The sequence below is a fragment of the Populus nigra genome, chromosome 2 (genome assembly GCF_951802175.1).
Source record: "Populus nigra chromosome 2, ddPopNigr1.1, whole genome shotgun sequence".
NCBI classification, from domain to species: Eukaryota; Viridiplantae; Streptophyta; class Magnoliopsida; order Malpighiales; family Salicaceae; genus Populus; species Populus nigra.
In genome coordinates, this window is record NC_084853.1 from 39,815,597 (window position 1) to 39,840,302 (window position 24,706).

General features: G+C 33.5%; 3 protein-coding genes across 12 annotated transcripts; 1 reads left to right on the forward strand and 2 right to left on the reverse strand.

Annotated features, from left to right (window-relative positions):
* The first annotated feature begins 1,161 nt into the window (after positions 1 to 1,161).
* Positions 1,162 to 4,059, forward strand: LOC133681801 (rho GTPase-activating protein 2). Its single transcript, XM_062104952.1, has 4 exons — positions 1,162 to 1,691; positions 2,310 to 2,430; positions 2,534 to 2,884; positions 3,100 to 4,059. The coding sequence occupies exons 1-4, from the start codon at positions 1,336 to 1,338 to the stop codon at positions 3,706 to 3,708; spliced, it is 1,437 nt and encodes a 478-aa protein (XP_061960936.1). The 5' UTR covers positions 1,162 to 1,335; the 3' UTR covers positions 3,709 to 4,059.
* Positions 4,060 to 7,056: 2,997 nt separating this feature from the next.
* LOC133682133 (uncharacterized) lies at positions 7,057 to 8,905 on the reverse strand. Of its 6 annotated transcripts, none has more exons than XM_062105399.1 (2): positions 8,730 to 8,905; positions 7,057 to 7,683 (listed from the first exon to the last, which is right to left on the reverse strand). In XM_062105399.1, exon 2 carries the CDS (start codon positions 7,673 to 7,675, stop codon positions 7,265 to 7,267), a length of 411 nt encoding a protein of 136 aa, XP_061961383.1. In that variant the 5' UTR covers positions 7,676 to 7,683; positions 8,730 to 8,905; the 3' UTR covers positions 7,057 to 7,264. The 6 variants fall into 6 exon arrangements, with proteins under 6 accessions (XP_061961383.1, XP_061961382.1, XP_061961380.1 ...); XM_062105398.1 differs by having other exon boundaries at positions 7,780 to 8,904; XM_062105396.1 differs by having other exon boundaries at positions 7,057 to 7,873; positions 8,735 to 8,903.
* Positions 8,906 to 12,630: 3,725 nt separating this feature from the next.
* Positions 12,631 to 20,321, reverse strand: LOC133682420 (RNA-binding protein BRN1). Of its 5 annotated transcripts, none has more exons than XR_009836687.1 (12): positions 19,849 to 20,318; positions 19,658 to 19,740; positions 18,406 to 18,457; positions 18,112 to 18,237; positions 17,950 to 18,029; positions 17,110 to 17,283; positions 16,569 to 16,911; positions 16,325 to 16,468; positions 16,103 to 16,237; positions 15,148 to 15,199; positions 14,809 to 14,872; positions 12,631 to 12,940 (listed from the first exon to the last, which is right to left on the reverse strand). XR_009836687.1 is itself a non-coding variant. In XM_062105767.1 (10 exons), the coding sequence occupies exons 1-9, from the start codon at positions 20,036 to 20,038 to the stop codon at positions 16,110 to 16,112; spliced, it is 1,320 nt and encodes a 439-aa protein (XP_061961751.1). In that variant the 5' UTR covers positions 20,039 to 20,318; the 3' UTR covers positions 12,631 to 15,199; positions 16,103 to 16,109. The 5 variants fall into 5 exon arrangements, 2 of the variants coding, with proteins under 2 accessions (XP_061961751.1, XP_061961752.1); XR_009836686.1 differs by having other exon boundaries at positions 14,809 to 14,887; XR_009836685.1 differs by having other exon boundaries at positions 14,809 to 15,199.
* Between the last annotated feature and the right edge of the window lie 4,385 nt (positions 20,322 to 24,706).

A 24,706-nucleotide genomic window follows, 5' to 3' on the forward strand; every position in this document is an offset into this window, starting at 1 on the left:
TTTAAGGATAATTTAATAATTACATAATGCAATAAAAAAATATAAAAATACCAATTAACCCTATTTTTTCTTGTAATAACTGATAAATCCCATGAAAAAAATCTTGTTACTACCTTCCAGTGCAAATCCAGCAAGATATGAATACATGGACGACAATAAATTACCGAGCACTTTTAGCTTTTTGTATAACATGGACGATTGAGCAATAATTTTGTATCACGGGCTTGACGAATTTTCCGCTTCTTTACTTGTTCTCTCTGGTTTTAACTCTAGCTGGGTCCCCCACTCCCACCGACTTTCGGACACATGATATGAGACAGCAATAGCTAAGATAATGCATCTGGCATATTATACCAATAAAATAAAATAAAATAAAAATGCATCTTGGATTATTTTTTATTCAGTTTAGTTTTTATATATATATATATATATATAAAGTAATTAAATTAATTTTTTTTTAAAAAACCAAAACCGATTCAAACCAACCAGTTTTAGTTCTGTTTTTTAAGACAAAAACCAGTTCAAACCGGTTTGACTCGGTTTTTTTTCCAGTTTGAGTTTGATTCGGTTTTTTAATTTCAGGTCTATAAAACCAAAACCGAACCGAACCGGTCAGTTTTTTTTAAATTTTACTTTGTTTAATTAGTTTTTTTTTAACAATTTAGTTTTTCAATTATTTTTTTTTTGATTTTCTCAATCTAATTAGTTTTTTTGATTTTTTACTCACTCCTGCTGCACACAAGTAAAATGATGTTTTCTTAAAGGAATCAGAATGTAGGTATTCCATATTAAGTCCTTGGAAATTATATATATTAGATTATTTTAATGTATTATATTAAAAATAAATTTTAAAAAATATTATTTTAATATATTTTTAAATAAAAAATATTTTAAAAACATCCATCACACTATTTCTAAATGCCTCGTCGTATACTCACTGTATAAGGCCTAATTAAAATCTCAGCCAGAAGGCAATAAAAGTATGGCCATGAGCAATTAAAGAGTTGATTAGAGAATTTAATGAAATTCGATGAGATTTGTTGAATGGCATTAACGGTAATATCAGCAAACAATGAAGTCAAAAACGTCAAAAGACAGGATACAGATAAAGTTAAATTATATAAGTAAACAAGAGAGAGAGAGAGAGAGAGAGAGAGAGAGAGAGAGAGAGAGAGAGAGAGAGTCCTTCTAAAATTTGAAACGAGTGGCCGTTTGAACTCCAACTTTGTAAGAAAGAGAGAAAGAGCGAGCTAAGAGCTTCAAACTTCAGAAACAACAAACACCTTCTTCTCTTCTCTTCTTTTTCTTTCTTTTTCATATTTCTCTATAGCTGAAATGACAGGTCTTGTAATGGTGACAAAAGGAGGTGGATGTGGCGGTGGTGTTGGTGGTAAGGGAACGAAAGGGACGAAAGGGAGTGAATTACAAGATCATCAAAAGCAAGTGCAGAACCAGCAGCTGTCTATGATGGCATTTGTATTGACAGCTATAAGGAAATCACTTGTGGCTTGCCGCATTGAAGATGGAGGAGATGATGTCATCCCAACAAGCAGCACCCTCCATCACATGGACATTGGCTGGCCCACTAACGTTCAACATATAACTCATGTCACCTTTGATCGCTTCAATGGCTTTCTGGGTCTTCCTGTTGAGTTTGAGGTTGAGATCCCTTGTCGAGTCCCAAGTGCTAGGTACTTAGTTTTCTTCATCTTCCGTCTTTTTTATTTCTTTTTTTGGGAAGGTGACTTCAAATTTTTCAAATTGGTGAAATTTGAAAGGGGTTTCATTTTTGTTGGGGGCGTGAGGGACTAGATCTGAGAGGGAGAAAGATGCAAACTTGTGTTTGCTCTGGCTCTTCAAAGTTCAAAGGGGAGATTTGAAAATAAGCTGAGATTTTTAGCTGCATTTGGGCTAAACAATCTCCTTTTTGGTCCTCCAGGTGGGGTTTTACTACAGGAAACCTTCTTACAGCTTCTGAGGAGACAGATGGTTAAACTCCAGTTTAAATTTTCTAGGTTTATGGAATGAAATGAAGTTCATTTTACTTATCTACAGCTACTCCATGCAATGAAAATCTTCTTTTATTAAATTCAATTTACTTCAGCTGCTCAATTTTTTCTTAATATCTAAAAACGGGGACTGTTTCAGGATATTTCATACCCATTGAAGTTTCCATAGCTAGAGAAAGAAAGATAATGGGAATGATTACTTATATTCAATAGCTTTTGTGTACTCTTCTGTTCAATTTTCTTGCATAGTTTGTTTTCTCAATTTGTATAGGATTTAACTTTAAGCATCACAATTTGCAGTGCCAGTGTGTTTGGTGTCTCAGCAGAATCAATGCAATGTTCTTATGATTCGAAAGGAAATAGTGTTCCCACAATTCTCTTGCTGATGCAGGATAGATTATATTCGCAAGGCGGTCTAAAGGTACTGATTATAATACCATTTGACATTCAAATAGTTGGGATTTTATGCTTACATTTCAATATCGAATGAATTGTCTTACATTTGATTTTGGGTGGTTTTCTAGGCAGAAGGGATTTTCCGCATAAACCCAGAAAATAGCCAGGAGGAGCATGTGAGGGACCAGCTGAACAGGGGCATTGTGCCTGATGATATTGATGTCCATTGTTTAGCAGGCCTTATAAAAGCCTGGTTTAGAGAGCTTCCTTCTGGGGTGCTGGATGGGCTTTCTCCTGAACAAGTTCTGCAATGTAACACCGAGGAAGAATCTGTTGAGCTTGTTAAGCAATTAAAGCCAACTGAGGCTGCATTGCTCTCTTGGGCTGTTGGTCTTATGGCTGATGTTGTCGAGGAAGAAGATTCCAATAAAATGAATGCTAGAAATATTGCAATGGTCTTTTCTCCAAACATGACTCAGGTATATTTCCATTATTTCTTAACATTCTTAACATATCAAAGTCTCTTTTTATTGCAAAAGGAGAAGCTATGCAATAAAATGAAACAACTTTCGCTTTTAAAATCAGGAAATATTATTGTAGCCTTACATGTTCACTTGATGGTAGTAGATTCATGTTTGCCCACCGTGTTTCCAAATTTTGTTTGACGTAATTGAACGTTTTTTCCCCTTGTCAGATGTCTGATCCACTGACAGCATTGATGCATGCTGTACAAGTGATGAACTTGCTCAAAACCCTAATCACGAAAACGCTGCGAGACCGTGAAGAGACTTCAGCTGGAGGATATTCACCCATGTCATCTCATTCATCTGGTCACCAAACTGAAACTGATGAGGAATTTGACAGTCAGCACGACATGGAGACCAGCTGTGAGCTGAGACAGGCACCATCGGACTATGATGATCATGCCCATTTCAGCACTGGCAGTGATGAAGAAGCTGACGACGATGACATTGAGTCATTAAGCGAGGTAGAAGAAAGCTTCTCGAGGCAGTCGGACGAGGATAAAAATTCCACTGATATGTTTGTGGAGCAACCACCAAGTTTTTCTGGGTCTAAAATGGAGTCTGGACTGTCATTCACTGATAGCAAAAATGAAAATTCCAGTTCTGCCTCGAGTGATGGAGAAGATTCAAGGGCAAGTGTAATAACTGTAGGACAAAAGATTGACATCAGAAGCCAATCCAAAGGATGGAAAGACGCTGAAGATGATGAGCAGACGATTGACAAATTAGCAGAGGTCGTTTTGACTAAGAAGTCATCTGGGTCTAGTGAATCTGTTTGACTGAAGTTTCCCTCAACATGCTTAGGAAAATGCTTTGTTTGCAGATTTTGGTTTGCTCTCTCCGACCATGGTTGCTTCTGTAAATTAATACTGAATTAATTCTGTGTGCTTTGCTTGAGCTAGGCTAGGAAGTGTCCAGTTGTGGTGGATTGTTAAGAGTCATGATTCAGCTTTGGGCTGAATTTGTGCTCATTCTGTCAGTTTCAGCACAGAGCTGAAAACTTTCAATTTATGTTTCATCGGAGTGCATTTCTAAACTCGGCAACTCTGTAACACGTTCTCCATGTCTAATTCCGTGTTCTCGGTCCAACAGACAAAAATCTGATCCTGAGTGCACTGTTACTTGGTTCACTTGTTCTACGTGTGTGCTTAATTTGCTGAACTAAGTTCATCTATGGTAAAGTTGGGAGCTTTAGCTGAGTGCTTTGGTGTGCTGTATCGAGGCTCTATTATAATATCATAGAATATTGCATAGACTCGTGAATACCTAAGAAAATCAATACTCTCATATTACTAGATATTCACTCTCACTGTATACATATTGTTTATCATTGTACCCTACATGAGTCATCCTTTCTCTTTTTTTCAATTCCACCATGCCAAATTGAGCCTCACCCTTTCAAGCTTCTATAGAGCTGACTTCTACCTTTATAAATTAGGTCATCTTATCAATGTCCAAACTCTTTCCTAATCATTCTTCTTAGTTTTTATTGACTTTGATGGTTCTATAACAAAAACCCTGATAGTTGTTTTTTTACTTGAAAATGTATTAAAATAATATTTATTTATTTTAAAAAAATTTATTTTTGACACTAGTATATCAAATGATCTAAAAACACTAAAAAAGATTAATTTGAAGCAAAAATAAATTTAAAATTTTAATAAAAAATAAGTTCAACCTCAATTTCAAATGGGGTCTTAGTCCACCTCATCTTCCTCTTAGTCTCCCACACCCTCTTTACCTTCTCTCATGTTGTCTTTCACTCATTTGTGTCCTCGTTGCCTTTGTCCACTCCTGGTTTAAATTTTCTTGCTTATCTTAGGTTCGTAACCACATCATTTTCTTCTCTTTTCATACCTCTTTTAGGTGTCCAAAATCAATATCATATGGTCTCACAACCTTGTTCTATTTGTTTTTCTTGAGCACGATTAGCATCCTTTTTTGACTATATCTTTGAACCATCATCTCTTACTAAGGCCAAATGATATCCTGAGTGGCGATTAATTATAGCTATCGAAATCTCTTTCTTAGCTTCTAATGATACTTGTTCTCTAATGCCATATGATCTAACTATGAATATAATATGTTGTAAAATGGATATATAAAATTAAATGCATGCCAAATGGGACTTAGTGTTTCAAAGCATTTGGTTGTCAAAAGCTATAATTAGTAGTAAATGGTTAATTTTCAAGAGACATTTAGTCTAGTGGTGAAACCTTATGCTATTTAGACAATGTTATGTCTTGATGTTACTCGTGGCTAGTTAGTACATCAACTTGATGTCTATAATACTTTTATTCTTAATGGATCTCTTGATGCATATGTGTTTATGGCTTAGCCTCATGGCTTCATTGATCATTGGTTATATACCATTATTTTTATGGTCTCAAACAAACACCTAATGCATGTTTTAACTAACTTGGTTAGTTCTTAGTCTTCTTGGGTTTTCATAGTTCTAGAGCTAATACTTCCTAGTTAACTCTTTGTTCTACTAAGGCAATGATGATTCACTAACTAGTGATACTCCAACCTTTCTAAACTATCTTATTAAAAGTTTGGTCGCTAAGTTTTACATTCATGATCTTGGACTTCTTCATATACTTTTTTGAAATTGAGGTTTCATCCATTATAACTGATTTGCTTTTTTCACAATAACTGTTCATTGCTGATCTTTTTAAGAAAACTAGAATGTTACAATGTAAATCAGTTAATACATTTAATGTTGTTGGTTCTCATTTGGATCCTATACAATTTAAATAGTTAGTGGGTGTTCTTCAATATCTCATGTTCACGTGATATGATATCCATTTGGTAATTAATAAGACATGTCATTTAATGCATTTTCTCATTGATGTTCATTGGTTGGTATGTAACAGCATCTTACACTATCTAATTAGTACTTCATCCTTCGGATTGCACTTGACTCATCAAAAGGATCTCTTTCTTAATAGGTTTAGTGATTCTAAATAGGATGGTAGTGTTGATGACCGAAAATTCTTTAATGGTTATACTATTTTCCTTGATCACAATGTGATCTCTCATAAATATGGCAAACAACGTAATGTTACTAACCTTTCCTTGCTATAGAAGCCAAGTATAAAGCTATTGGTAATGTTGTTGTCGAACTCAAATGCATCATAACTCTAGCTCATGAACTTGGTATTTCCAAAACAATTCTCCTTTTATGTGGTGTGATAACTTAGAAGCCAATTATTTATTTGCCAATTTAGTTTTTCATGTTTGCATACTATGACATGGTTACTCGAAAAGAACTCAAGATTTAATTTATTGCTTTTGATAATCAGATTGTTGATGTGCTCATTAAACCTTTTTCGTTATCTTAGTTAACACTTCTACGATACAAGTTGAATATAGTGTCTATCCTCGTTCAACTTGTGGGAGAATATTGAAATAATATGATCAAACATAGCTCTAGACCCATCTAGCGCTAATTACCTATTGTATTATTAGTAAAATATCTATTATATAAAGATTCACTAAACAAAACACATTAGGATTAGTTAAGGTTAGTTGAGTCAATCCCTATGCGTGTGGTGCATATATATATTGATTATTAGAACAGAGCACAAAGTAAACTATACAGAATCATAGTTCATGACAATTTCTTCCCTTTCTCTCAAGTTAACTATCTCCCTTGCCCTGTTTCTATGAAGTTGAGATTTTCTGAAAAATCTTGGCAACTGCAGGCTGTTTTGAATTTTTGGATCTTGGGGTCCAGATAGGATTTCTAGATTGTTAGAGTTGAATGTCCTTTGCTCCTTTTTACTTCCAAATTTATGGTTTCATGTATTGAGATGGCCTTTTTCTATTTTCTTGCTCAAAAGGTTCTTTAGACTAACTTTTTCTCTGGACTAGCTCCATGATTTGGTGACTTATTAGGCATAGCTCCATGATTTGGTGACTATACCCATATGATATAGGATCGAGAATTTGCTCGAAGCTACCAGCTAATAATCCAGTTTACGAGAAAGCTTGGAGAATTACACAACCCACAGTACCATTAAAAACATTTTTTTTAGATTTCTCATCAAGTAGAACTCCTGAAATGCAAACAAGTGGATGTTTGCTGGGAACATGCACAGACAAATATACTGTGTTGCAGGGGAAAAAAAAAGCTGGTATTTGCATATCATATGTACAATTGTAATCTACAAGACAAATATACTGTGTTTAACCTCTCACCTCTCTTTCCTAAACAGGGGAAAATTCATTAAAAAACAAACAAACAAACAAACGAAACCCATTAAAACTCAAAATGGTCTGAAACTTGAGTTAGAAAAGGAAAAGGAAGGAAATCCTGCACAGTTGAATCGATTAGGAAGCCAAGCAGGCCTCCCAAAACAACCTATCCTTCTCCTTCTCGTTCATCGATTCATTGCTTGAATCCACTGAAACACATGACTTTTGCTTCACTGGTAATCCAACGTGGACATGATGAACCCATGATTGACAAACCTCAACTCCCTCCTCCTCCTCCTCCTCATCATCATCATCATCAACCACATTGTAATTGACCTGGTATGCTTCAACCTCGCTGCAGGCACCTTTAATGATGTCACTGACACCAGAATGGTCAAATGTATCACAGCTACATGATTCTGCATCATCATCATCATCAACAAGATCTATAGTGGACATGGTGGGATCGGAATCAACCTCAGAATCACCCGCAGCTTCCACTAGCAAGAAAGGAGACACATCAACAGAGTTCTTCACTCTGTCCATTTCTTTATCTAAAATGGGAGGGAGAAAAAGATAGAGAACCTTTCTCAGTTAATGTTTTGAAAGCTTGCAACCTTGTTCAGAAGATTTCCCGTACCAGGACAAACCTTGAGTGTTTTATAGTAAGTGATATGCATAGGGTTGTCAGGTAATTTGCAGAGTTTGAATTGATGAGAGCAAGCTTTTCTTGCATAGGTCAGCCTCATAAAAAAAATTTGAATAAATTAGTATGAGGGAAAGACACCGTATTTATGAAAGATATGGGAAATGAAATGACACAGCCATGTGGCTAATCTTCTAGAAGGTATACTGTGGTCGGGCATTCGACATAATCAAGTATGGCTTCTAGAAACATGATAAAAATAATCAGGTATTCTCAAAATAAACAAATACTCGGGTTTTGTTTTCTATTTTTCAAAATAAATAAATATAATTTTATATTGTCTTAATATACCAATATTAAAAATAAATCTATAAAAACATTTAAAAAAACAAAAATATCATAGTTAAAGAAACTCCGGAGGCATGCAATCAACGTCAAACTTTGAATTAATCCTATAATTAGCAGACTTGCGAGTTGAGAATTAATATTGTCAAAGTTTTCTAGAGAAAATGGAAAGCAAGAAGTAGAAAAGAAAAGAAAATGCAAGTCTAATATTTCTACAGTCAAGACAAGTGATTGGAATATTTTTCTATAAATGATCAACTATTTCAACCATGACTGGGTAAAAGGGGGGAAAAAACAAAAGAAAAATAGCTCTCTGTGATCATACATGCCTTGGCTTTGTGCAGTTGAAGGGACCAGGACAGTATCAATTTGGAGCAATTGAAACGTGGGGGGAAATGGAGGGTGGTCTCACCGTCGCCTGAGTATTCAAACAGAAGAACAAGTGCTCGTCTGGCTAAGAAATTACTGGGAAAAACGGAGAAAATGGAAGGGTCGGGAAGCCCACAAAAAAGGGCAAAACCAAGATCTAAGCTTGACTTTGTGGCTCACCCACCCACAGCACTGAATCTTCAATGCCATGATTAACATTTGGTTTGAGAAGAGCGTTACCTTACTTGGAGTAATTGTGCACGGCAATCGCCTGGGCTCCACTCCACCACCACTCTTCAATCTTCATGACTACTCTAACTACAGAAAGCCATTTCAATCTACCACGTGTTGTCCTACCCGCAGAAGAGATTGCCACCGGTGACACGGGTTTTTCACAAATATATTGAATTGGTTTGGAAATATATTAAAGATTTATTTTAGTTTGCAGTTTTAAAATAATAGATAAAATAAGTGGTGGTTTTGAATTTTAATGCTTTTATTGCCCCTCACTTAAAAAAAAAAACAATTTCATCATTTGTTATTAATAATATATTTTTTGCTCTTTGTTTTGAATATAAATGTGCACTTTTACCATCTCATCACCATGTTTTTATCATGGTTTTCCTACTTCTAAAATAAACATGTGATACAAAAAATTTATGTAATTTCTAACATAATTTTTTTTTAAATCCGACGATATACGTTGACTTAAATTCATTTAGTTTTTTGTTTTTTTAAAAGTAAATGCTATTTTTTACTTTTTTTTAATTTTAATATTGAATTAATTTAAAATTAAATATTTTAATTTATTTTTTTCAAGATTATTCCCGTAACTTTTATAGATCAACCCATATTAATTTAGGTAGGTGAAATGTTTTGTATCTCAATATTAGATAAAATAAATTATTTAATTCATAGCTAAAATCTAATATATAAATATATATTTTTCTGACCCGGCGGCAAATAAACTAAAGTAGGGTAAGGCTTAAGTTGAGTAAAAGGGTGTGCGTGCGGGCGTCTGAGAATTGTAGCGTCTAATCGATGACCGAGCAAAGCAGCACTCCATTGACTGCTTTGAAGTACTTACTACCAAGTTGTCTACATTGTCTGCGTCTTTTCCATCATTTATCATACGTTGAAGACTTGCCGTGATCATCAAACGACCTCCTCAACAATTCCCCCCTTTTGCAGTCTTCACCATCATTACACCGCGGGCAATCTGATTTTTTTTCAAAAAACGTGTTCTCTAATTAAAAAAAATCTAAAATTATATTTGCATTGATTTAATATAACTTGATTGACTTTGTAAATTTAAAACAACATGAATAACTAATAAAAATATAATTTAATATAAAAAATTTAAAATAATTCTTTTAAAATATTGGAACGATGACATATTGAATTGATCGAGTCAATTTAGGTAATTAGTCAAATCTGTGTCTCGAATCATAAGACCAAAATAACCCTATAAAAAGTAAATTGAACCAAATTATGAACCTTAATTTTCAATTAATCCAATATTTAATGATGAAATTTTAAAAAGATCAATTAAAAAAACAAAATAAACACGTCGACTCGGTTTAATTAGCAAAACCCGTGATCTGGGTCATTAGACCAGGATAACTAAATCGTTCCTAATCAGTCAAATATTAAAAGATAAAATTAAAAAAAGAACCTAAAAATATTCCCTATTCAACCGAGTTAACCGACCAAGTCCGCAAGTCAGGTCATAAGACTAAAATGATATTATAGAAAGCAAATCAAAACAAATTATGAAATTTAATTCTCAATCAATCGTTGAAGGAAGAGTTAAGAAAAAAATTAAATAAAAAAAAACTCAAGTTAGCTCGGTTAACACACCAAACATGTGACTTAGATCATCATACTGAGATAACTAGATAAAAAAATTAAAATAAATTATGAATTTTAATCACAGCAAACTAAATGATGAAATTAAAAAAATTTATAGAAAATAAAAATATTATTATAGTTGAAGAATGATTTCTTCTTCTCAATTGGTTGTTTTTTACGTGTCTTCTACAGCCTTTAAATAAAAGTCTATTATATATATATATATGAAAGAGAGTGAATCAAAACCGTAATTGGATTCCTCTAAATAATCAGTAAATCAAAAACAAATAACAGAGTGTCTTTAATTTTGTCTTTTAAAAGAACCCATCCACTTCGAAGAAGGCAGCTGCTCATCTAGAATGTTTTTGTTTTCCTGTGTGTCGGAAAGTTTTTAGCCTTCTCCAGGCAATGCAAGCAAAGATAAGATCTTAACTGATGACTAACGTGGTTTGATTTGAAATAATTGTGTGCGGCCAACAATCAAGTTATTAACCAATAATATCTAACTATTCAAGATACTTTTAGCATTCTTATAACGATTTAAATTTCAAATATTTTTACTTGATTATTTTTTTGTTTAAATTTTAAAATAAATCATGTGAAAATAATTAGGAGATGATTTTGTTAACTAGATAAGTTACAAAAAATAAATCAATCTTATACTAAATGATAAAATTAAATAAATATCTTATAATAAAAGATAGAATTAAAAACAAATACGTATAAAAAAAGTTAAAAACCTCGTATTAAAAAATAAAATGGAAAAAATATATATAAAAAAAGAGAAAATTTTATTGTACGATAAAAAATACAAAAACTAATTTATCATAAATACAATACAAAAAAATAAAATTATATAAAATATTTATATTAAATGATAAAATTAAAATAGAAAAAATAAAAGATAAAAAAAGAATGGAAAAAACCCAAAGAAAACCCTTATTAAATTATGGAATAAGAAGAAAAAATCAAAAGATCATGAAAATACAGGCCAAAAAAGTTTTATTATTTTATAAAAAAATATAAAAATTAATTTATCATCAACTCAATACTATACTGAATGATAAAATTAAATAAAATTTCATATTAAAAGATAAAATTAAAAAAAAATTAAAAATATAAATATTGAAAGAAAAAGTAAAAAAAAAAAAACAAGAAGAGGGGAAACCCAAATGGGTAAAAAGCCATGGAATTGTTAAAAAAATATATAAATATCAGGTCATATGTCATTTATAGAATTTAAACAATTTCGTTTCTAATATGAATCAAACCCACAACCTCACCTTAGATTAGGTGTGTTAACCACTGAACTACAATATTTATTTATTAACCAAGCGTTTAAAATAATATATTACCTATTCTACCTCATCCATGGAATAAAAATAATCTTGCTTCAAGTATGGATCGAACCAATAACCTAGTTTTAAGCCCGTGTGTTAACCATTAAATTAAAATAATATATTAACTTTTTTAACTATTGATTTAAGTATTACAATAATAATTATTTTTCAAAATATTTTTTATTTGAAAATATATTGAAATAATTTTTTTTTAAAAAAATATTTTTAATATTAACATTTGAAAAACAATGTGAATACAAAATAAAAATAAACATTGAGGCTTTGATAACAAATAGAAAAATAAAAGATTTTTAAAATATAAAAACGAAACATTGTTTTTTTAATAATAAATCGTGTAGATTAAAAAATCTTTTCAATGGGGTCATGGTTATCAAGCAGAAGACTACAACTGGTAAAATACTTACCGAAGTGCTAAATTCTCCACCAACATCAAAACTGCAAAATCCGATTGAACAATCTACTAAACACTATGTTTATAGAAGTAAATTATTAATTAATCTCTTTAGTTTTACAAAATAAATTAAATACCTTCTCTAATTTTATGAACTAATTAATCAATTTCTTTTATTCATTTCATTTTTCTTAAGAAATAAAAAAAGGGGGAGAAATGTAAAGATTGACAGGGAAATTAGTTATTTTCTGAAACAAGGTAACATTAAACTTAGAACTATCAACATTAGTCAATGGATTGTTTAATTAGGTTTTGAAACTAGAGAGGCTATATAACTTGTTTAGAAAACTATAATTTACTCCTTTTTTTTTAATAATTTACGCATTATTTTAGTACGTCACGAGGGTTTTTTTTTTTTTGTTTTCAATGAATATCATAGATAATTAAACCATAGCTCAACACCAAACCTACTAAATAAGTAAATAAAGGCAACACAAAACCTTCAATACCAGCAGAACACAGTACTCAAAATGGAAGATGAAGAAAAACACTGGTATATTTCTATTAGGAGCTCCAAAAATAATTTTTGATCCTTCAAAGCTGAAATCATGAACATTTATCCTGCATCACCAGGAAAATGACCTAAAATATAAATCATCCCGTTCATTTCGTAATCTGCACAAGGATTTCGTAATCTATTAAGTTGTCAAAAACCCCCTGCCAACGGTTCCTTGCGTGAGGGCTATATGCTGAGAAGAGCTGCCGCCCAAGTAACACGTGAAGCATACTCCCAGCTCTGTACCATATCTCTGGAAGGTTGAAAGCTTCTATAAGCTCTGCAATCCTCCCTATTTTACAAATTTTAGTCGTGGAATTAGTACTCGAAGCATAGAGAACAAGGAGAGAAGAACAAAAGCAGGACAGTCACCATATCATTCACCCAAACATCAACACAGGGTTTTCTTCCTTTGCACAGTCTAGATATAAGCTGACTGCAGCAAAGAGAATGCCCTTCATTTGTGTTATATGAGAACAGTTCACCTCTAGTTCAAGCGTCATCTTTTTCCATAAGTGATGGGGTTGAAGTGTGTGATTCATTCAGAAATATGTATGATCCATTACAACTACCTTAAACCTTCAAATAGTTGGTAATAATAATCTGACATCACATCCACAATGAATGCAATTCTGTTTGACGTGTCACATTAACTCTATGAGGAAACAAAACTTTTGGAATGGAGAGCCTTCACCCATGCACATGAACTTGTAACAGCAAGTTATACCAGAAAGTCAGTGTGCAGATCAAGCACCAACAACACTATCAACCAATAAAAGAAAATCATCTTCTGAAAAAAGTAGCAGACGCACACATGCAGACAAAGAACACAGAATGGAAGAAATGATCCCAATAAGAGATGGGAATATAACAAGTTTCAGTGTCACCCAATTTTCCAAGCTCAACTCAAGTGTTAGAAAGCTGCATTAGGTGCAATACACAAGGAACAAGCTCTCAACAACTCAAAAATAGATAGTTTTATAAAATTCATAATGCCCCCTAGGGGTGTAAATGCACTGGCAATGTATTCCATTACTTTAATTATCCACTTCATAAGCTATTTTAACTTCTACAAGGAAAATGAAAGAGAAAAACAGTGGCATGACAAGACAAGAATACAGATAACAAATAGCAGTTTTGGAGCGATGGTGGCAGTTGACTGGACAGAGAGTTAGATTTAACATAACTGAGCTGATTTTAATCGAACCCATTACAATAGAACAACCACAGGTTGCAAAGTGTTCAAGTTTGAATATGAATCAAGACCCATCATGACCTCATATTTTTTGGACATTCAGTTGACAAAGATCAGGAAAAAATGGAGATGGAGAGGAGGAACTAAAACAAATTGCACAATGTAATCCAAGTTCATCCAACCCAAGAACTCACCACCACAGTTTACTTGCAGCAAGGCCAATAGGAAAGAGAAAAATAGAGCAAAACAGGTAAACTGTACACAACATGCAGGAACTTGTATGATATAAAGTGACCAATCTTGACAACACATAATTCTCCCGTAGCTTAAGAAAAACATATCAAGAGGAGGTAGTCCATAAAGACACAAGAACAACTTGGGTATTCAAGTACTTTATGGAAGCCACTTGATTTGTTACTGGCCAGAACACCCTCTAAAGCACCAAACAGAAACACATGTATGAGTATGGCCCCATTTGTTTCTGGCGGTTGGAAAGCCCTTTTGCTTCTTCTTTTTTTTGGTGTTTTTAGATTATTTTGATGTGCTAAAATCAAAAATGAATTTTAAAAAATAATAAAAAAAATCATTTTGATGCATTTCCGAGCAAAAAACACCTCTACCACAATGCCAAACAGGCTCTTAAGACAAATTAGGTCTATCAATTTTGCAGAGACACCATATTTCCTTCTCTTTTCTTTTGTAGTCCCAATACCTTCGAGTGCTATAGAATGACAAGTGATTTCCTACAAGGAGTGATCTAGATGCAATCCTAACCATCAACAAAGTCCATGTTAACATTGAGCAGATGCTAAGAATAAGAAAATCCAAGGCTTGGCCTGGGAAAGATTTGAATGTAGTTATCAAGGATATATTCCAAGACATACACGGAAGGAGAGAAAAACAGCCCCTTCAAATGGTTAAAGAAATAAGAAGTAATTGAGAATTCAAAGGCCAATAGCAGATACCTTTTCCATCCAGAACTTTGTTGGAGCAATAATGTTTCCCTTCATTCTTTTCCTCATGACACATCTGTGTAACAGTAGTCTCAAGGAAACAACGATTTAAACATGAGATATATAAGTTTTTCGACCTTCCTGAAACTCGTTTAGCCTTCAAGAAGAGCAATCTTCATAAAGTTGATCAAGGACAAAAATTTAAACTTAAATGCATGCAAATGCTTCAAAATCAAAGGTATGCCAATCATGTGACATGAATTGCAGTAGAAACAAAATAAAGAGCTGAAAGAGATTATCAGAACCTAAGTTTAAACTCGAATGCAGGCAAAGCTTCAAGATCAAACATACCTTTATCCTGAGAAATGAACCACCAGTTTCTTCAATGTTTTGGAATGAGGACCTGCAAGAGATCATACCAATAAATTGTTAAGCAAAAGAAGCATCTTAAATCCTAGTGATCCAGCAAGATTTATCAAAAATCCAATTAATAAGGGGAAACAAGCATTTATGATCAATCGCAACCTGACCTAAATGGATACGATAAATATCACCACAAGCTCCGTGTAACCAATGCAGGACAAAAGCACAAAAACTCACAGGCATGATATCATCATCACAATACCTGAATAGTTCTGGACCCGAATACATATACTTAAGATGAACAGGGGAGGGGGATCCATGTAACTTGGGTTTGACACAACCATTCATGCACTTGTCATGAAACAGGCAGAAGTTTTGTGGTGGCTATTTATATCCTACAATTTCACTGTTATGTCACACAATTTCAATACTGTGATACATAAGAGAAACAACGAATAACAGGACAATTGCACAATTCACTAAGCAGAGGTTGAGCCACGTTTGATACTACCAAAGTGTCCTTAAACATACTTACCCATGATTCGTTTAGCCGACGAGAAAAGGAAACAAAAGAGAGAGAAAATGGTCATTTAATAAATAGCACTATATCAGAGAAGAAATAGCAGAATATCAAAGAAGAATCTGTCAAAGATGTTTCAACAACATTACTATCAGAAGCTCTTAATGGAAAAATCAATAAATTGATAATTAATCTCTAAATGAACTTCCATGGTACACAAATTACAAATTGTATTGGCGCACAAAGCACCATGAATTACAAGTTTTGGAAATTTCAATCCCGTGAAGCAATTACAAGGATGGGGAAATGCAAATGACCAGATATTATCTATCCACCCCAATATGCTGATACCAGTCACTCCCATATATCCAGGTTGCATGCGACCACATATCACAGAGAATTCTGCTTGCTTCCTTGACTCACCTGCCGATCAATATGGTTTGCTCTGTTTATTGTCTCTCTTAAGTTGAACCTTCAATTTCTTACCACCTAATTGGAATCCATTCATCATGGTAATAGCATTTTGAGCTGCTGCTGGTGAGTCATAACTAACAAATCCTGCAAATAAAAGCCTTTAAGATACATAGATAGATCTCCAAATCGTAAATGTCAGATTCACATGTACCAGTAATAAAGAGTGCATACCAAAGCATTTGCTAACACCAGTTACTTTATCAACAAAAACCTTGGCACTTAAGACCTTACCAAATGCTTCAAAAGCATTGGCAAGTTCTTGATCACCGAATTCCTGAGGTATGTGATATATAAACAAATTAGCACCAGGTGGACCTAAGACAAAGAACGCAGGCTGTTAGCAGAAAAGCACCACCAAGAATGAAAAAAAGAGTAACAATTAACAAAACACAGAATGATTGTATAGACGACAAACCTTCCACTTGAACCCCGGAACTTCCACCGCCACCTGAAGGTGTTGCAGAATTACTGCTCACAACTGTGGGTGACAGTGCACCAGGTGAACTACTCAAAGGCCGGTGAGTCATCATTGCTCCAGGATATGCCACTGGATACTGAAGACCTGTCACCGTAGGATAAGCAGAGCCCATATAAGTAGCAGGAGCATAATTTCTAGGGGAAATATTGGGTGAAAGGTCAGGTCTGATTCCACCACGCAATACATTTCCTTGATTTACTGGAGGAACCATGCTATGAAATGCAGGCTGATTCTGCATGGGTGGCAGACGGTACGGCATAAGTCCATAAACTCCAGGAGCCTACAAGAACAGAGATTACCACATTCTCAACACCATTTTGATTTTGAATAGTAAATGAAAAAAAGGTGCAAATTAAATGAAGAAAGGCAAGCAAGAGACTAGGAAGTTATGGGGTAAGAAAGATCCTGACAAATTCCAAAAGGTCTGGAACTGCAGAAACTGAGGTATTCCCTGAAAAATAGTTAGTAGCAAACAGACCTGGTATCCATATCCATTATAAGGGGGAGCATATCCCATTGGCAAGGCACCAAATAAAGACGGATGTTGTGAATCAGTGTTAGGCATAGCCTGCGATTGTGCTTTCTGAGCTCTCCGAGCCTGCCTTTCCTTTTCTGTATCTGCCCATTTGACAACCAAAGGAACACTTGAACCCTAACAAAGCAAGAGATAGTGATCAGACTGCATGTCACTAATTCATGCATCCATATTATTGCTGAGTTCTCAGGTGCTAAAAGGGTTTACAGATACTGTCCCCTCTCCCCTCAATCCTCCAATAACTTTATAAAAAAAAAGTCAATATTAAAACGTGGAATCTCGTTGCTACAACATCTGTCAATAAAGTGACAACATAAAATGGAAGATAAGTTTTGATTTTAAATTTAAAATTTGTTTAAAGGGAAAAATATATTGCTGCAAATTTATAAACAGTTATATACTTTCACCTTGTACAGCCTATTCAGGAAATACAGATTATGGTTATTCAAGTTTGGAGAAAGCTACAGAAATTATTTTAACACGCAAATTCGTGACGCAATTCTGATCTGCCATACCAAAATAATTAGCATGCCCCCACTGAAGTAACTAAATGACCAATTTTACTAGGCAGGTCCATGATGTTACATTATGTAACAGAACAACCTTATCTAACATGTGAGTTCAATTTGATAGCCAACATTGATTAAAAAAACAGAGACAGGAAAGAGTGACTTTTCCCATCACATTATTAACCAGCAAAGAATTAAAGTTGGGCTCTGACTAGAAAGAAGAGTAATTGCTTGAGCTTGAGAACTATCAGTCCAATTAGCCAATAAAGCTCACCTCCATTTTATGCTTTCCATTGATGTCCTCCAGGGCAGCAAGGGCTTGTTCTTTTGTCTCGTACTTCAAAAAAGCACAGCCTACCAATTAATTAATTGACATCAGCAAGAACAGTAAAGTTCAGTGCTTCACAACAACAGCCAGATAAGAGATCGGGAGTACTTTTGCTTGTTTGTTGAGAACCTCTTAGTATTTGCAAGTCCTTTATAGTTCCATATTTAGAGAATAAATCAGATACTTCAGCTTCAGAAACATTTTTTGGAAGCATACCAACAAAGAGTTTGTGTTCTGGATAGCAAGAAGAACAAAAAAGAATCATTATGTAACAAGATAAATTAAATAAGACAGTGAATAAAATAACAGTAATCAGATAAGACAATGAGGAATCTTGCTGCAGCAATCCAGAGTAATGATCTTAATGGCAACTAATCAACAGTCAATGATATTATATTACACCTAGCCTTTCCAACTCGCCATCTGCATACTTCACTTGTAACGGACTAGATGCCTGAATTGGACAGAAAGAACAGGATGCATTTGAATTAGAGAGACAATGAGATGAACGCATCAGAGAGTAAGAAAAATAAAAGCACTGGTCATACAAAGCTAGCACTTATCAAGGGCCACATTGCAGGTAATTAGATTCCAAAAAAAGCAGCTCTAACACTTTCACAGAGATATTTAACAAAAAGAAGGCATTGGGAGTTAAGCCGTTAAAAGAAACAGATTACCCATAGACAGAAAAAAGGCTAGGCCTAAACAGAAATCCTGATTAACCGAAGTACCTTGGCCAGCAAAATCCCAGATTGCATAACTATTCATCTATAATAACTGTAATTGAGAAACGGTATAAATAACCATCAAATGTCGAAGATCAATGGTGAACATATGTTGGAAATTTAAAAATAATCCAGTATAATGAACTAACAATATCAATGTTTTTTTAATGACGATTGACTTTACAAGAAAATTTAAAATATTCAAATAACTCTTAACATTGCATCACACCTTATTCCTCTCGAACTTAGTTTCTGGCACAACTTCGAAATTAGTTTCTGGCACAACTTCCTTAAAATACATTCTTCAAAACAGTTTCCATTTTGGTTTAGAATCTCTCAACATTTTCTGTCTTCTACAAATTTTATAATGTATGAAGTGATTCACCCATTTATCTTTTTGTTGCCATCTAAATCCACAATTACCATAATTTACCCTCTCATCGCAAATATCCAATAAAAGCGCATTGTTAACTGCCGTTCATGATATCCATTTGTCAAATTCAACTTCCTTTCATCCCTCTAAAACACCGACCCTTTCCAATATACAATTAGCATCATCACAATACTCTCGTTAACTAAACCGGTCCTCATTGTAACAACCGTACTCTAACACGGCAAAATTCACATATGCTGCAAGCATATTCCACTACTGTAAATCACTGAGAATTGTTTTCACATGATTATCATGCTGGTAAATAATAACTAACTTAACAATCGTCAACATCAGAATATCAAACACAGTAGAAACGATTCCATGATTACATTTACCCAAAGTCAACCACAGTAAGTAATCGCGGAAACTAAAAAAAAAACTACTCGAGTGGTTTGCCGGGATCGGAGATTTCATCTACAATACAATGTGATAGAAAACAAGAAAACAGCAAGTAGTAAACTATACATGGAGATATGAAATTAAAGAAAGAACTAACCCCGGGCAATGTTTTCTTATTATGACAAGCATTAACTGCCTTGTCTGCTTCTTGTCTGGAAGGACATATTAGAAAACAACAACCTAAAAATAAATAAAAATTAGGGTTGTAAGAGTGACTGCACATTACGAATCTTGAATCGAAAGGGAAGAAATCAGGAGAATGCGAAGAAACTAAAGCAAGTAAGCAACCTCTGGAAGCGCGAGTTGTCTTGTCTTTAATGATGTTGACTTCGTCTACCAAAGCGAAGTCTTTGAACATTGCCAGAAGCTCAGCTTCTGTCATGTTCTTTGGTACTTGACCCACAAACAGCTTCACGCTCTCTTCATTACTGCTGCTGCTGCTACTGCTCGATTTCTTCTCCTTTTTACCCTCCGCCATTACCAAAAAAAAAATAGAAAAGAAAACACTCTCTCCTTCTCTCTCCGTTCGTGTTGGTGTTCTTGTGACTCTCTCTCTCTCCCTCTCCCTATCTGTCTAGAATTCACTGGCTTTGTTTCTCTCTCTAGATTTCTCCTTGAAATTTTGGGTGATTTCGTCGTCGCATGGAAATTGGGGGTTTTCTGGATGGCAAAGTTGGATCTTCGATGGATAAATTATAATTAAAGAGTTGCAATCTGGGCATCGACTTTCGAGTGATTTACGACTCTGACCTTACAGCTGTTCGAGCTATAGGCTTCAAACGCCCATGCTCGTGCAGTTATTTGACATCTCGATTCCACCACCAATCGGCCTAAATTACTACAACGCCCTTCCTCTCTGTTTTTTTTTTTTTTTGTTTTTTCAATCATTTCTCTTGCATGGCAATTGGCAGGGTGATTTTCTTTCTCTCAGGTCCTATTCCCCGAAAAGGGCAAAAAGCCGCTGATGATTGCCAAAAAGGGATGGGTTTTTTTGGGCCCTCGGATTACATAAATAGTAAAATCACTTATTTTTCTCTCTCCGTTTTTAACTGCTTCGATGATTTTCTTTGACTAGTTTTCCACGCCCGTACTGAATTTTTCCTTTTATTCTCTCCTCTGAAGAGGTCGTCCGATTTTATTTTATTATTTATTTATTTATTTATTTACGCGTATGTGTTAGCCCGGGGAACAACCTCTTTTATCGGTAAGATTTGGATTTTTTTTAATTGAAATCCCTTCTTTTTTATCTTTGTTGGTACATTGGTAAAAAATTAATTTTTTGTAATTTTCTCTAAAACTGAAAACCCATGTGATAATTCGAAAAAACAATTTCACTCATTCATCAAACTCCAACATGAGTTAGTGTACTCTCCATTATTTGGTTACTATCCTTAAAAAAATAGAAATAGTGAAGGCAGATAAGACATGACACAGAAGAGTACGAGGATATAATTGTATTTGATGGTAATATATAAAATAAAATAATTATTTTTATATTTTATTTGATTATGATAGAAAAAACATGATAAAATATAAAAAAATAATTATTTTACTCTTGATATTTATTGTTTTTAAACTTACATGTTTAAAAATAGTGATTGGATATTATTATTTTTTTTACTTTAGTTTATAATGAGTTTTGAAATTAATAATTTCACAATAATTATATTTATAAAACCATGACTAACTTGACGGGTTGATTCGAGGCATTGCTCCGGTCAACTTCTGAGTCGGATTTTAAAATTATAATAATAACTATTTTTGTCCATACAGTAACCCGGGTTGACCCTCTTGATTCGTAACTCGAGCCTTTCCTTGGGTTTATCTCCAAATTAAATTTTAAGACTATACTAATAATCATTTTTATTCTATGTTGATTCGGGTTAACTCAGGTTGACCCTTTTGACACATGACTCGGGTCTTACCCAAGTCCATTCCCAAGTCGGGTTTCAAGAATATGATAATAACTTTTTTTTTTCTTACATTAATTCGGATTAATGATCAGCCCCACTTGTGATCCAGGTCTTGCCTTGGGTCGATTCCTAAATCGAGTTTTAAAACTATAATAATAATTATTTTTATTTTTATACTAACCCGGGTTAACTCGGCTAGTGACCGGCTAAGAGCTATTTCAAAAAAAAAATGATGGCTTAAAAATTAGAGAGACTGTAATAGAAGAAAGATGAAAATGGAGAGACCGAAAAGAATTTTGTTGTGATAATTTTAAATTGACCATCATAAGAAATCAGTTGTTAATTTGATAAAAAAACATAAAATTGATTATTTAAAAAAAAATAACATGTAAATTAAGTCCACAATGCGCTCACTATATCTTTTTTTTCCAAAACTATAGTCTTTCTTATAATAATTTATTATTTGTTGAAGTAAACTCACTTATTTTCCTAGAGTGATTAAAATTAAGTCCCTGTAATTAATGCTATAATCAACCCAATCGAGTCCTTATCCTGGCTCCAATTCATAGCGATGAATAATTTCTATGCCTCCTCCTTGCGATATACACCAATTATATATATATAGAAAACGTGTTACCATTTGACTTTTGGGTTTGAGAATTGCTCATGATGAAGTGAGGAAATGCTCAGAGATGTAACAATTCTACCTTCATTGCGACAATCAAAGGCCTAAGGCTCTAAGCAAGTCAGCCATTAAAGTGACCTGCATGCAGATCGACCCCATGGACCCATGGTGTTTGCTTGTGTTTATTGCAGCAATACAAGTGTGACAGAGTTCACTCCAATGAAAAAGACAAGTCTCAAGTCTCCCCTAAATCTGCCATGCGTGTCTTTCTTTCTTTCTTTGGCCTGTATATTGCTGCAATAAACACAAGCAAGCAAGCACCATGGGGTCGACCTGTGTGAATTTCGCAAATCTACTGTTACACGACCTCAAGGCTTTATCTAGATCTATAATTTGTTGTGGACAAAAGAAGCGTTGTCTTTGTCTCTCTTTCACCTGCAGAATAAATAAAGAAACACCAAATCCATGCTTGGCGGCAGCTCTATTTTGAAGCATGTGAGTGAAAAGATACGACCAGCAAGAATTGCAAGAAAAGGAGCCTTTCTTTTTTTGAGCTAGTCATAGGAAGCCGATTCCTGTAAGAATCGGGCAAACGTTTGCCAGTCAAAGTGGTTCAAATTATCTGACTGGGCGGAGCTTTAATTCAATGCCTTCAGCATGTGCCTGTGTCTTCTTGTGACGTTTTTTTATTTTTTTTTTTATTTTCGGCAAGACAATCGTCCCTGACATGCCCATGTGTACGCTGCAAGCTGTATACATGCATTCATTTACTTACGATGGTGATTTTCTCAGGTGGAGAAGAGCCATGGATTTGAGGAGCAAAAGCAACTTTAGGAACTTCTACTTTTACCTCGTCCGTGCAGGGCGGAGAAGCAGAGGCCTCCTCGCTGGGGTCATTTGACTTTGTAGGTTATCAGTTTCGAAGTCAATGTAATATTTCTCACCCACGAAAGAAAAGGACCCTCTCAGCTTGGAGTTTCACTTGAATTTTCTTGCAACCACACGCTGCGCGATCCAAAATCTATGAAATTGAACTCAGAGGAACAAAGAGCGTGTTTGTCGCCTAGTCCGTTAAAAATTTATTTACTTATTTAAAAAAATATTTTCAAAAAGTAAAAAAATATTTTAATATATTTCTAAATAAAATATATTTTAAAAAACCATCATCGTTACAATGTAAAACACATTTTTAATCTTGGTAGGATTATTTGGCACACAAAGTGTCTGTTTGAGAGTATTAGATATTGCATTTCAAAATATTTTTTATTTAGAAATATATTAAAATAATAATTTTATTTTTAACTTTTAAAATTTATTTTTAACAACAACACATCAAAACTACAAAGATATTTTAAAATACAACCACTGTAATATCAAAATCAAACATACTCTTAATTTTGATGGGATTATTTAGCATACAAAGTGTCTATTTGAAAATGTTAGATATTGCATTTTAAAATATTTTTTTTTGAAATATATTAGATAATATTTTTTATTTTTAAAAATATTTATTTTCAATATTAATATATAAAAATTTATTAAAAAATAAATTCTGACACGCTTGGGAACCCTGGGAAGCAAAGGAGTAGCTAGCTAGGTAGGGGGTGGTTGTTTTCTTTGTTTTGTCTTTCTCGAGCATACGCAAAAGGAAAGTTGATGACCAAAAAATGGGAGTGTCATTTTCAGCAGAAAGCGTGCGAGGGTGGGGAACACGAGGGGTAGTTTTGTAATTAGGAATACAAGGATAGAATGGTAGTTTAGCATGAAAAACAGGTCATTGAGATAAGAACGCCAGACTGTCCCGCCAACGCCTTGTTGCTCTTTATTATGTTACACTGCCGTCCACCTCAGCTCCCTCTAGCGCACATACTTGCTTATGTGTAGCTGGCAAGGTTAAAACTTAAAATAGCCAAGATAAATTGCATTTCTTTCTCTATATTCTCATAAAATTATAATTATAACAAGTAATAAAGATGTCGATCACCAATTAATATATATTTATTTATAAATTTTAAAATATTTTTTTAAAATAAATTTATGAAAATAATATTTAAGGAATCATCCAATTATACCATAGTTCTCAAAAAGATTATAATTTTTTTATGGTAATATTGATAGTGATTTTATGAATAATTATATATAACCTAATATTTAGATTTTAAAAAAACATTTACTCATTAATACTTAATGAGAATAAAATATCTATTTTGTTATTTTTTTATTATAATTTTCTCATATCAGTTATTTTTATATTTGTTAAGGTACATAAAAATGATTAATGATTTTTTGATTAAAATTTATTTTTACAATTATAATAAGATTTGTTTAAAAAACAATACTTCTGATAAAAACAAAAATATTTTTATTAATAAGACACCTTTTCCTCCTCATTTCAAATCATAAGAATTTTTATGAATATTTTAATTAGTTTTTTTCATAAATCATGTCATTAATAAAAAAAACATGTTATTATAAAAAAAAAATGACATGAAAGATAATTTTGACTAAAAAAGTACATTAATCCTCTAATTTTTATCATTACCTTACTTATTCCTATAAATATCTATTTTAATTTCTATATAATTAAATAAAAATAATTTTCAAAAAA